This window comes from Coturnix japonica, chromosome 21 (assembly GCF_054131305.1).
Source record: "Coturnix japonica strain WE chromosome 21, WE-NBRP24, whole genome shotgun sequence".
In the NCBI taxonomy this organism is placed as follows: domain Eukaryota; kingdom Metazoa; phylum Chordata; class Aves; order Galliformes; family Phasianidae; genus Coturnix; species Coturnix japonica.
The window spans coordinates 6,227,263-6,240,406 of record NC_140683.1 but is presented as its reverse complement, the minus strand read 5'-3'; the positions used below and the strand labels follow the sequence as shown (position 1 = coordinate 6,240,406).

At 45.3% G+C, this 13,144-nt stretch overlaps 1 protein-coding gene across 7 annotated transcripts in view; it reads right to left on the bottom strand.

Moving 5' to 3' along the window:
• The window catches only part of DDX31 (DEAD-box helicase 31), a 45,630-nt gene that overhangs the window by 4,092 nt on the left and 28,394 nt on the right, over positions 1-13,144 (bottom strand). For all 7 annotated transcript variants that reach the window (XR_014936248.1, XR_014936245.1, XR_014936247.1 and 4 more), the window contains 2 exons: positions 11,203-11,314; positions 7,230-7,410 (listed from right to left, as the gene is read on the bottom strand). Coding sequence is in view for 2 of the 7 variants with exons in the window: in XM_015879291.3 (XP_015734777.2) it covers positions 7,230-7,410; positions 11,203-11,314 (293 nt within the window). In the remaining 5 variants the exon portion in view is untranslated. The remainder of the gene's footprint in view (positions 1-7,229; positions 7,411-11,202; positions 11,315-13,144) is intronic.

Below are 13,144 nucleotides of genomic sequence, written 5' to 3'. Positions count from 1 at the left end.
CTGCAGACATCACATGCACCTTGCAGCACTCTCTCTCCAGAGACCAGCTTTTGCAAGGGAAGCCGCAATCTGCCCAGCCTCTAAACTCCGACGTGGATCTCCCTGCAGCCCTGAACTGCCAGCTATAAATATACAAACCCACTCAGCATTTTTCCACCACAAGTTCTGCCACTGTCCTGCTCTGTGACCTTGGGCAAATTTCATCCCCGTTGCTGTTATCTCCCTCTGTTAACTATCTGAACTGCAGTCTCTTAGGCAGAGGACCCACTGTTCACTATAGCATCCCCACAGTCCTGGGCATGAGGGGACATCCGCAGCTATTGTTGTCTGCACATCCCACCCTTTGGTTTATTACAAAGGCCAGAACCAGATCTCAAACCTCTCCTGAGAAGTAAACAGAAGCCCACCTAAGTACAACGAAGGAATCCAACAGAAATCCCACATGCATTCCAGCATGCATCGTTGATAACACATTGACCTCAGCAGATCTAAAGGGTGCAGCCGAACAGCACTGCCCTCCACAGCTCCTTCAGCTGTGCTGAGCCATGCTGGGGACCACAGATCCTTGGTTGCAGCAACAGATGAACTCCTTCATTAGGCCCAACGTGCAAGGAAGGGAAGGGAAGCAAACTCTTGGCTATCTGGGATATTTGCTCGCCCCTCTCCCACATCTCATTTTCCATCCCCGTGTAGTTCTCACAGCTGCTGTGCATTCAATAGGAAGGCTCTGAATGGTAAGAAGGATGGTGTGATGATTACCTCTGTAACATGGTTGCTCTACGATACAAAGCCTGGAAGACAGGGGAAAGAAAACCCTGCTATATGGTGCAGCCTCCATTCTCTCACTAATTTAAGACACAAACTCTGCATTGGCAGAAGGGTTAGAAACTGGACATAGCAAAGAAATAAGGCACACAGCCACTGCCTGTTTTGAAACCACAAGAAACCGAAGGAAAAAGACAGAATCACCTCTAGCAAAGCAATTATGCTGCTGGTAAAGCCCTACCTACAGTACATCCACAGATGTACCTTGTCAAACTGCCTTCCTATACCCATGTGGCAATGCAGCACAGAGGGGCTCCAGGGGGTGCAGGAACAGCCCCAGTGCAAGGTGTGCCCTCAGCCACTCAGCTCCTGCTGGAACAACTTTGCAGGTACCTGTGCAGCTACATTCCCTGCCCAGACCCCTCCATCACTTGACAAAGTTTCTATCTGACACTTTCATTGCGTCTCCAGGTGTTTACTACAGTAATTCAGGGTTACCAAGCAACAGATCAGTTTACTTAACAACATGGAACTATCTGCTGCAAAAGGACAAGTAATCCACCAGTAGCTGCCAGGCTGAATTTCAGCTCAGCGGGGAGGTTGTCCAACACTTTATTATCAATCAGGTGAAATCGTTGCCCAATTAGTAAATCAATACCCCCTGCTGGGGTGATCAGCTGTACTTGGGAAAATAAGGATGTGGGGAAGAAAAAAAAAAAGAGAGGTTTCTCTCTCTAACGAGGGCCACAAAAATCAATGGAGCTGTGCTGTGGAACCCGTGCTGATCACTGCAAGGAGAAAAACAGCTGTCAAGGCCCCGATTAACCACAAGATGCAAGAGCCACCGGCAACAGTGACAGGCTGCAGTGACAGCACGCAGGGAAAGAGCACCAGGTCAGGATCCCTGGCCAGATCCTTATCCCTGCTGTGCTGCTGCTAACTGTACATCCCCTTCTCTGCTCGACCGGCCAAAGTCTCCAGGGCTCTGCTAGAGAAGCCAAGCTAACAAGGAAAGGTGCCCTGTGGTTATGAGACAAAGCCCGGGAGAACGGAAAGAGACCTCAGTACTCACACTCTGAGCATCCTTGGGCAAAGTATTTAACCTCTTTGTCCTCAGTGTCCATTCTCTCTCCTCATAACCCGGGATGTCTGTATTTCCCTGTTGCCGAGGGCTGGTGTGATGCTAATTGAACAGAGCTGTGTGGCAATACCAGATACCTGGCAAAAAGCTTCACAGAACGGCTGGAAACGTAAGACACATTTGCAACACAGACAGAACCCATGTTCCCATCACTGGATAAACACATGGATTGTCAGCATCTCTTTCTGTGATCTCATGTCTAGATATCATGCTGTATTGAGCTCTAATGAGAACACATCATGTTGATAACGGGCAGAGAAATCCACAGCCCTTTAAATTCCTCCTTCCAAACAACAGTTAGTGTTTTGGTGGGGAACTACAAAACACTGAATCGAAGGGGAACTCGCAGAGAAAAAATATATATATATTCACTAATGATTGACCATCTCGATGTGCTACAGTGCCAAGATTTCAGCAGGGCTTAAAGGAGAAAGGAATGCTCAAATGGATGAGAAAACAGCTGGTTTTATTAGCTGGGGGAAAGCAAGACGGGAATAGAGAAATCATAACTCAGAAAATGAAACAGCTCCAGCGTGCACATTAAGAGGAACTTATCCCTGTCCACGAGTACAAGGCTTCTCTGTGTCACTGCCCACAGTGACCAGCTGCCCAGCCCTCCACCCAAAGGAAATCCAAACAATTTTGGATTGTAATTCCTTTCAATTCCACAATTCAGTTCATTGCTTTGCTTCAGAGCATCATAAGAATCATCAACGCTGATCGTTGTTGACATCAAAAACAAACAAAAACCCCCCTAACATGACTGTAACACGTGTGATTAGCTTCAAATCATAGAATCACTGAGGTTGGAAAAGGCCACTAAGATCATCTACAGCAACCACAACCCATCACCACCACCACACCCACTAAAACATACCCCTCATCATGGATGTGGAGATTCTCAAACATTCAGGTGTGAAAGGAATGAGGGACAGCGCTAAGAAAAGGATTGAAGCAGTTATTGATTTTCATACTGAAATTCCAGTACATGTAACCAAGCTGACATATCTGCTTCATTACTGAGCTGAACTAATCTCTGAACTAAAAACTCCTACTGTCAGAGCAGTGCACCCACGTGTGTGTGGTTTCTCAGGCATCATTTGATGGTTGAGAAGATGCCTCTTTTTACCTAAATGGTGCTTTTTCTTCTCCTTCCTCTTAGTCAGTACTGCTGGCTGTTCCTTTGTCTTGAGCTCCGTGGAATGCTGGTGTGATGCAGTGCAGCAAGTGTGACGACCTTTAACCAACTTGCAGCATCTGCAGCAACCAAGGGTTCCCAGATTGCTTCAGCTGAGGAAGACAGAGTATGAAGTTCTGACGCACAGTCCCAGAACTCATGGTGTGTCTTTGGAGGAGACTGAGGCAGGTTGTTTCATTTATCAGAAAGCATTTCAACACGGAGTGTGCTATCAATCTGCCTGACAGCATCTCCAACGGCTCTCTGAAATTGTGCCAGCAGCAGAGCTGGGTTACCTCTGGGCCAAGGCTGCTGCAACACCTGCTTTTTCTACTTATAGCGTTGGATGAACCATCTGCAGCCAACACAACCCTGTTTGCATTGGTTTTTCCATTGCTGTTTTTAGTGGAGTGGGGGCAAGAAATTCATCAGCAGTCCTGCATTGCTCCTAACAGACAGACTAGGGCTTCTTATCTGCTGATAAGAAGCTGGCTAGAGCAGAATGGACATAATTATTACTTGGTCAGATCGAGCATCAAGTGCTGCTGCAGTACAGAGCAGAGCAGTATTCACATCAAGACAACCAAATAGTAAAGTTCACTGCACACCTACCACAGTCAATTCTTTCAGCAACACAGAGAGATGAAATTGAATAACAATCTTGCAGCCAAAACTTTAAGGGCCTAACAATACTCATATTTAGAGCAATGCTGGTGTAATAACGATGTAAATCAATCCCCTCAAACAGAGCCATCCTATACACCTTACTTTGATCCCATATTACCTAAAGTTTGACTTAACCTTGAAGTTGAGAGGATTTTCACCTTAACTTTTACATTTTTATTTTAATGCACATGCTGTCTGTAGCAGCAATGATTGTATTTAATATTCAATCTTTCACTCCTGCAGCAATGAGTTCCACAGAATCCATTGAACTTAAGGACTTATCTCTTTCTTTGTAATGGCATGAGTTCACAAACAAGGCAAATTAAGTTGTGACTCCCCATTATGGTGAAACCCTTTGGCTTCCAGAGAGATCAATAGGGAAAAGAAACAGGCCACCAGTCCCCCACAGAATCCCATAAAACCCTGCTGATTCACAGTGCAAAACACCGAGCAGCACAGGGAGGCTTGGGGGAATGGCAATAGGTTCTCAGCATCTGCATTGTGAAGGAGTCAAAAGACATGTCTATTGGGCATGTCAGCTGCTTCCTGTGCAAGCTGCTTCTCTGCAGTGAGTGAAAGACAGTTAATCCCTCAATGGAAGTGGGATCAGCTTCCTTGCACCTATCCTTCAGTAAAAGCACGAGCCCAGGCACTTACTAAGCTGATGTACTGTAACCCAATATACAGTATCTAGTTTATGTGGCTTACCTAAATACAGCATTCCAACTTCCAAAGAAATCACAAGCACATGATTTTGCCATCCTCAGATTGGGTTTTCCAGAGCCTGCTATGGCTAAGGGGACAGTTGCTTTGCACAAGAAGATTAACAAAAAATACATGGAACTTATACACACTTGTTCAGGAGAGGCTGCTTCCACATTCCAGCACTGAACCATCACACACTTGGCTGCCACATCTTCCTGTCCCACCTTCCCCAACCAGGCTCCTTATGGAGTCACTAAGCACAAAAGGGGACTTAAAAAGAAATGGCAACTTTTCTTTGTCCACTTAAAGAAACATTTAATGGTTGCCTTTACCACGCTTCCAACTGTACTACCTGTTCTTTCTTCTCTGGGCAGGTGCTGAGAGATGAGGTCTTAGTGAGCAGACCGATTAAAAACAAGTATCAGATGTTTGGAGACAATGTGTAATACAACCAGCACTCACCGTATCACGTGAGAAATATAATTAAAAAGATTGCCCTGTGACTACCCTGCTATCAATTCAAGCCCCACATATTACAATTAAAAACCATTTGTCTTTTTATGGCAGTCGAAATTCCGCTCTCTGCTTTGTCAGTGTGAAATCGAAAGCAATTCAAGATAGCTCTGTTAATTTATGTTAGCAGATACTGAATTTGAATCTGTATACACTGTTTTCTAAACTGTCCCTTAAAAAAAAAGGATATACTAGTATATAAATAATTTTTTAAACAAAGTTGATTAGAAATAAGTTCCACAGGCAGCAATAGTTGTACGACAACAGACTATTTGTGCAGGACTTTAACTTTCCAGATGTTCTCACATTTGAAACCTAGAGCTTGAGCAGTGACAAACCCATGCAAAGTCTGCCCGCTTGCCTTGAGCTGTAATTGCACGACTCGCGTGCAAATGAACTTTCAAATTGCTCTGACCATTTGTTCCAACGCCTCCACATCCCCCCAACCCCATGCATCCTGTGCCTAAACTACCTACTGTATCTTGAGCTTGTCTGTACTATAATAGGATGAAGACTTGGGGAGGAGGAATGCTGTCTAGAAGAGGTGCGTAACAAGGGAAAAAGTAGCTCTAACAGAATAGCAACATCATAGGAACACAGAGAGGCATTGTTGCAGGCCAAGTAATCCTGTGACACGCTACTGTCAGTCATAGCTTGACACCCTGCTGGGCCAGCAAGACATCAAAGCCCACCCCATACCATCTTACATGCTCTTTATCAGCTAATCAGGCTATTCTTCCTGAAATAAAGCTCCGTTAAATCCCCCCTCACAGGGGCATTCCCATCCTGTTGCCCATCTGCTGGTGAGGGTCAGCTGAAGCAGGAGGCAGATCGGTGCTCTGTCCCTGGTGGCTTCTCAAAGCAGGACAATGCTGTCTCCGACTTTTTATTTTAAAATCCTTTCCCCATTCTTTCTTTCCTTCCAACTCCCTCCTCCTACAAAATACATGTGCAAGAGATGTCACCAGCCTAGGAACAATTAAGTGGATTAGTGCTTTAATTGCATGGCTAATGGGGTTTGCAGCAACAAATTACATGGAAGGAGTCACAACTGATACCAGGAAAAAAAAAGAAAGATTTTCTTCCTTTGAATTATTGCAGTGATTTTACAGGCAAGCCAGAAGTTCGTAGTCTGCTGCTGAGTTGGGGAAGACCGCAAGAGCTTAATGTTGCTGTCTCAGAAGAGAAGACTATTTGCCTCATGGAACCACCTAAAAGCACCTAGGGTGAGAGGTACTGAGCATTTTCAGCTCCATCTCAGGCAGAGGAAAGTACCTGGAGCTTTTCTCCTCCAGGTTTGACAAGGAATCTCAGATTCCTGATGCAGGAAAGGTGCACCTAGGAGACTAGAACAGATGTAAGACAGGGATGAATAACTGGTATTTGTTAAGGCCAGGAAGGAAGAAGTGTATTGTGAGATAAATCACCACTCACTCTGCCTTGGATCACAGTAAGCAGAATGGTCAAACTCAAAAAGTGAAAATACTCATTCCTTTGCAGTTTCCTTGATGCTTTTATCGCTCCATGCCATATACCAGCAGCAAGCAATTATACACACAGCCTCATCTGAGAGACTTTCCCTAGACAGGGATGAAGGCAGAGTTGCTACTGCAGCTGCTCCCAAGCCAGGAATCAGATCTGTGTAGGACTGTGTGACTGGAAACCAGGATGCGAATGGAATAACCTGGCAGCTTCTACTGTAGAAGTGTTTGGCTCTGACAGGACTGCTGCTGGAGCTCTATCATAACCACAACCAGTGCAAGGCAGAGAATCACTCCAATATATGGGAAATCTCATGCTTAGCTCTGGAACAGTGCTTGTGCCCTTCCTGATCCTTCAAAGTAGTTCTGGAGTGAAGTATAAATAAATAAAAATTAGGCTGCTTCCGCTTCAAGTGTTAAGAAAACAGAAAAGGTGCAGCAAAACCCAGGCATGGAGGCACTTCTCCACACATAACACCTTCCTTCTAAAAAAGGGCATCTTTATCAGAAGCCAAACTACAGGGAGCTCGTTTTCTTTTTTAAACTAAATTCCCATTCAAATGTTTAAGCAAGTTGGCTTAACACAGATAATTTTTAGGCACTCCTTTGGGGAGAATTAAACAACATCTCGGAGCACAGCCTAAGCCAATGGCTCAGCATGATTTAGCCTCTCAGCAATCACATACGAACTCCTGGAGCAACCACAAGAACTTCAGGGAGCAACGCATACCCTGGGTTGGCACATGGCATCCCTTGGCTTGAGAACACCAAGCTGGCCTACCTTTTTGCTCCTGGTTTGGTTTTCTTCTTCAAGTTAGCAGTCGGAAGAGTAGTCAGGTTCTGGGGAGCATCTCTCAGGCCAAAGCTCTTGGCCACATGACCCAGGTGGATAGATTTGATGTGGAAGATGTGCTTGAGGCTTCTGGGATAGGCAGCGTAGGCACAAACAAAAGACTGCAGTGCTGGGGAGAGAAAAAAAAAAAAAGCGAATTCTGTTTGCTACTGCATCTTTATATATATATACTTAAAGATTCAGCTGTTCCAGCTGAAAGGACATTGGTCTTGTCCTTTGGGACACCTTCTGGTCAGCAGCTGGTGAATAAGGTTGGCATGTTAAAAATCTGTGAAGGTTGTATATAGCACTGGTACAATCCTGTAAGGAGAAGAAAGGTGGTGGAGAAGGGTTAGGAACTGAAACAACACTACATTAAGTTGCATTAGTTTTGCCTCTTGTAAGGATGCCCCTTCTGCCACAGAGGGCAATGTCTGCAGCACATCTTGCATGAAGAGCTGTTGACATCAAAAGGCAGCAGAAAGGGGAAAACAGGGAATAGAGGGATACAGGGATGAAGTAAATCGAAGCATGGAAGTGGCACAGGAAGACTCCTCCGATATTACAATCCCAGCAGCCCATGCATTTTTCACCAGTTACTAGATAGTCCCTTATAAATATCTGAGAACCAGATGGATTTCCTGACTCATCATCGCGCTGAGAACAGAGCTCACCTTCTCAGAAGGGAAAAATAATAGGATAGCGTGCAAATTTTCTCTTTCACATCTTTATATTCCTGTAATGCCCTTCCCTCAGGGCTCATTGCTCCAAAGACAATCATCCACTAATATGAACACCAGCACTGCTCCTCCATGTACCTGTAACATTATACTCAGGTTGTCCTCTCTGCTATAGGGAATACAAGGACTTTTAGTAAGGAAACTCTACAGCTCAGAAAACGCCTCCCCACAATCCCCTGACTGCTCCTCTGCTTCTAAACCTCCTGTGCCTCCCCCAGCCCTCACCCCAACCACCACCTTCATCTCTCTCTCTCCCTCTCAGTCCCTGACAGCAGCAAGCTCTAAACTCTAACCTCTCCTGCCCTTGCCTGTTGAGCCACCGGACCAGCAAGTTTGCCCACAGCTTATGTCTAATCTCTTGGCAGCAGCAGGAGATTGGAGTTTATGAACAGTAATAAAAATGTCATTTTAGCAGATCAGCTCCTGGAAGGACCCAGGGAATCCATCAAAGCTCTGTTTACTGAGCAAAGCGAACTCCTTTTCCCAATCGATGAGAAGAAAAGATTGAGTTTTTTGCACCTTCTTCCCAATTTCACAATGTTACTGTTTTAGAGGCATCTGAACATCAAGAGACCTGTATTTTCCCAAAAAGAGAATGTTAAATTCCAAACGCCAAGTCTCACCATCTCATCTGAAGGCCATCCCTCTGAGGGCTTATAAACCAGCTCACATGTTCTTAACAACCCTGTTCTGCTGCTGTTTTTTTCACAAAGTTATTGGTCGAATTCACCTGCTGTGAGAGGGTGCAACTCCTCAAAAGGAACAACACGAGCTTCCTCCTGCACTGAACCCAGTCCCATTGGAGTTAATATAGCCGTCTTTCTTTCAGCATTTGAAATGGTTGATACTAAAGATCCTGTTATTATGAAGGCTGAGCTCACCTCCCACAGTTCTTCAGGTGGCAAAGGCTGCTGGTACTCATTCCCCAGATCATCGTTTGAGAATCAAAGTACCAAAGGCTCCCCCCAGTCCCCAAAGTCCAGCCAGAAAACTGCCAGCCCCAGCGCTGACTCAGAGCATGTGAAAGAGAGGCCAATCCAAATCTGAACTAACAGCCCTGCCATATCAGCAGGGTGAAAGCTCAGCTCACGTAACTGTCTTACCTCTGGGGAGCTCAGAGCTGCTAACGTTCATCACAGCACCCATGAGATTTAAATGAAGGCCCAACATTAGCCCTAGGAGATGCATGCGGGGCTGGGGAGATTTCAGATTTGCACTGATTTAAGAGAATGGATTTAGGCTGGTCCTTTTCCCATGCCCAGCCTCTCTTTTCTACTGCAACTGTAGTCAAGTCAAAAAAAACAAAGAACCACACACAATGGAGGTTAGATAGGTTTGTGGATAATGGCTGGGTAAGCTGGTGGGGACATTTTGCCAGTGTTCAGAGTGTGTGGGAATAAGAAGGAAAAATGCACTGAAACCACCATCAACACAGGCTTTGAGGCACAGCAGCAGTCTCCTGTAACCCTGCTGTCCCTCTGCACACAACAGCGCTGAAGATAGAGAGGGTGAGAGCAGCTGCTTGACTACTAACCACAAACAGTGGTTTGTTTCCCTACCTTCCTGTAATCACAGCAGCACGAAGGTCCAGAAGACTGAGGTCTACCTGTCCCTGCAGCTTCAGAGTAGCACACCTCTCACCACGTAAGACCTCAGCTTTCCAAAAGGGGCTCCACGCTCCATGAAGTTTGTCCTTCAGAAAGCAGGGCTCAGCCACAGCTCTCCTGCCATGCTATCATACTGCTGGTCAGTCAATCAAGTTTGAAGGGCAGCACTTTCCCTGAACTATCTGAGTTAGGAAAATATGGATCTAAAGGGCAGAAGGGATGAGCGGGCAGGGAGCCACTCGCCTTCTGAAAGCGAGCTGCAATCAAAACACTGCTTATTAACATTGACTGGGTCAGAAAATGGGGAAAAGGAGAAAAAGAGAGAAACAAATGCATCTCTGGCACAGTTTCCAATTGATTGTCTGCCATGAAAGCAAAAGCCAGCTGCCATGTTAATTATTCATGATGCCTGGCAGAGAGGAGGAAGAGGGGGTTTATGGAAGCCACTCAGCAGTGGAAAATTTGCATATGTAGATAGTGGAATAGGAAAAGAGGTGGAGTACTCCTGCACAAGACAAATGGGATGCACAACACTTCAGCATTTCCTGACACACATTCTGCACTTCTAGTTTGTCACTAAAAAAGTTTAGTGTTGAGGTCAGCAACAAGTGCATATGGATTGTATGTGTGTGTGTGGTGCTTACCTGCAGTGACACGTGCTGGATAAACAGACCACAGAGGTTTTCTGAGTGCAATCAAAAACATTTTACTAACACTCAGAAAAAAACAGCCCCTTTGACCTCTTTAACAGACCCAATCATGTCTCTTGATTCCAAACTATTGTAATGCTGCATGTAAATTCTATGTTGAGAACAGCCTCCTCATACTCAGTTACACAACTGCATTGTACAGCTCAAAGGCCAGCTTCCCCATTTGTTTCCGATCACTTAGTATGTGACTTATATTGTATATGCAGTATAGCTCCTATCACATCCCTGTTAAGTTTCCCATCTTCTTCCCCAAATCCACCTCACTCCTTTTTTTTCAGAGAAGTAGAAGGAAAAAGCCTCTGGGGCTGCAGTCAGAGCAGCAGCGTATCTGGCCAGGCAAAGATGGATACACAACCTCCAGATTTGTTCTTAGGTACTGTTATTATTAAATCAATCCTGTTTTTTCTACTTCCTGCCCGCTTTTGCATGCGGTTGTGATCTCTTCCATTTTCCTACAATCCCAAATAGCAACAACCAGCCTGAGAGCTGCTCCCAAGGCATCCTGCCGTACAGCTTTCAAACACCCCTGGTGAAAACTGAAAGCACCAAGCAGGTACTGCACAAGGCTGTGGTGAATCAGGTCACCCATGACCTTCCAGGAGTAACACACTTTCTGTTTGCATACACGATTGGGTCAGAGCCCTCAGATGTGAATCCTGCTGAAAGCCAGGATTAAACCTCATTTGCACTTAATATGGGAATGCAAGAAATTAACATATAATATCATCACAAAGCCTTCTGGGCCCATCCCAACCCCCTGCAGGGCCCAACGGACCCAAAAAGGTTTCTTTCAACCCTTTTCCCTGAAGCAAACCTTGGCAGCTTATGAGCCCTACTGGAATAAATAGAGAAGAAATGCACCGACCTTTTTTTGCCCCCCGGATGGTCCCCTCACTGGAGTGAACATAATTCTCAAATCTTGTCTGTAGGACCGTGGCCCGCTCCCGGACTTCCTGAGGGTCCACACCATTGGATTTCTACAAGGGCGGAGAGAGGATTAGAGGAAAGAGAGAACTTGAGTCAGGAATAATGAAGCAGTTTACAATAGATTTAATAACAGTAAAATCACACAGTAACCACCCAGGGGCCAACAAAGGTAATCCTCTCAATATTACTAGAGGAAAAAAAAAAAAATTATAGATAAAGACGTTAAAGTCAAAGCAGCCAGTAAGCACTCCATGGTGAGGAGAGCAAATCAGTTTTAATTTTGTGTTTTCTAACATCTTTCGTGTATTTTTTTCCCCCTGTTTTCTTTTTTTTTTTTTCCTCCTCCTCAGATTCAACAGGCCAGATACCACTGCTCATTTCCCCTGCAGTTATTTGGAGTAACTCTCCACAGGCTCCATGTTGGCCTCGCCAGACTTGAGTTTTTTTCATTAGGACTTTCAGATTGATGTTTCAAACTCCCCTGAGCAGTTCCCCACAGCACATGGCCCCTTCTTAGCATGTATAGGGCAGGAGATCTACCTTCATATCCATGCTGGAGAGAATGGACCAAATTCAGCACCTGAGAACAAAGCCAACTAAAATGAACTTCTCCATTATTGATGTCTACATGATGTTTCCTCACTGTGAACAAGCCATACGTAACTGTTATCACGTGGTTCCTCTACATAAGATAAACCCTTTGCATCAAATGCATGACAGATGAAACTTCCTTAAACCAAAAAGGGCAATTTTGAATGTTCTCAAGCTTTGCCATAATCAGACTGTAGGATTTGGTTCAAGAAATGGAGAGCAAACACTGCAGGGAGCAAGTCATTACTGGGAGGAGGAAAGAGGTTGGCTCTGTTTCTGAACTATCAAGGCAGATAGAGGAAATATGGACAAGGAGAAAACACCTTTGATGGCAAACTGACAGCAAAGCACAAAGCCAAGCACCCATGGATGTGAACCTCCCTCAAGAAAGGACCACAACTCTCAAAAGCTACTCAGGAACCAGCATCCAAGCTGGAGCACTTGACCCAAGGCAGAAATCTGATACTGGTTAACTCCTCATCTTCCTCCCCAGCATAACTAATGCTCCTTCACCCCTCCAACTCCCCTCTGCCCTGCTGTGAGTCCAGGGGAGCCACATCATGCTGACTAAGAACCCTGGGGACTGTGGAAGCCAGGCAATGCTGCTGACACCCTATGCAAAAAGCTCTGCTGACCCAGATCTGCTGCTCTGTATTCTAACAGAAAACCCACTCAGAGAAAGACCCCAGGTGCAGTTCAAAGTCCCTGCATAGCGCCTTCCTTGGAACTTGAGATCCCACAGCTCGCAGCCACTGCATCATCCTCCAGTGAAACAAACACATATGGGGTACAGAATTCCTGCTCTCCTACTGCCTGAACTACCTGTACCTCCAAAGTCAACACTGGTGTTTTAAGGCCATGCAAGAGCCTCCCAGGTTGCCAGTCTCTCCCTCCATCTCCCAGCGCACTGCAGAGATGGCCAATACAGACTGTTTCATTGTCATCTTTTGGTTTGACTTAACGCACTCCTATTAATCAGCTGAGACAGCCTCCAGTCGAGGGGCCTCTGTAAGGCTTTAATAAACTACAAGTAGTGCTGCCTTCTCCAAGTGGACACTCGTCATTGTGACTAACAAGTTTCCATTGACGTGAAACATAAAACTTTCTCCCACCCGCCCGCTCCTCCTAGCCCCCATCACTTTTCTTTTGTTAAGCCTCCTGGCAGCACAAAGTGTCACCTTCCCAGCGTTTTTTAATATGAATGTGAAATTAGTGAGGTTTGCCCTTTCCCCTGGCGGACAGAATCCTCTGTTATTAAAAAGTAAAGCACTTTAATAATGAAAACTTTT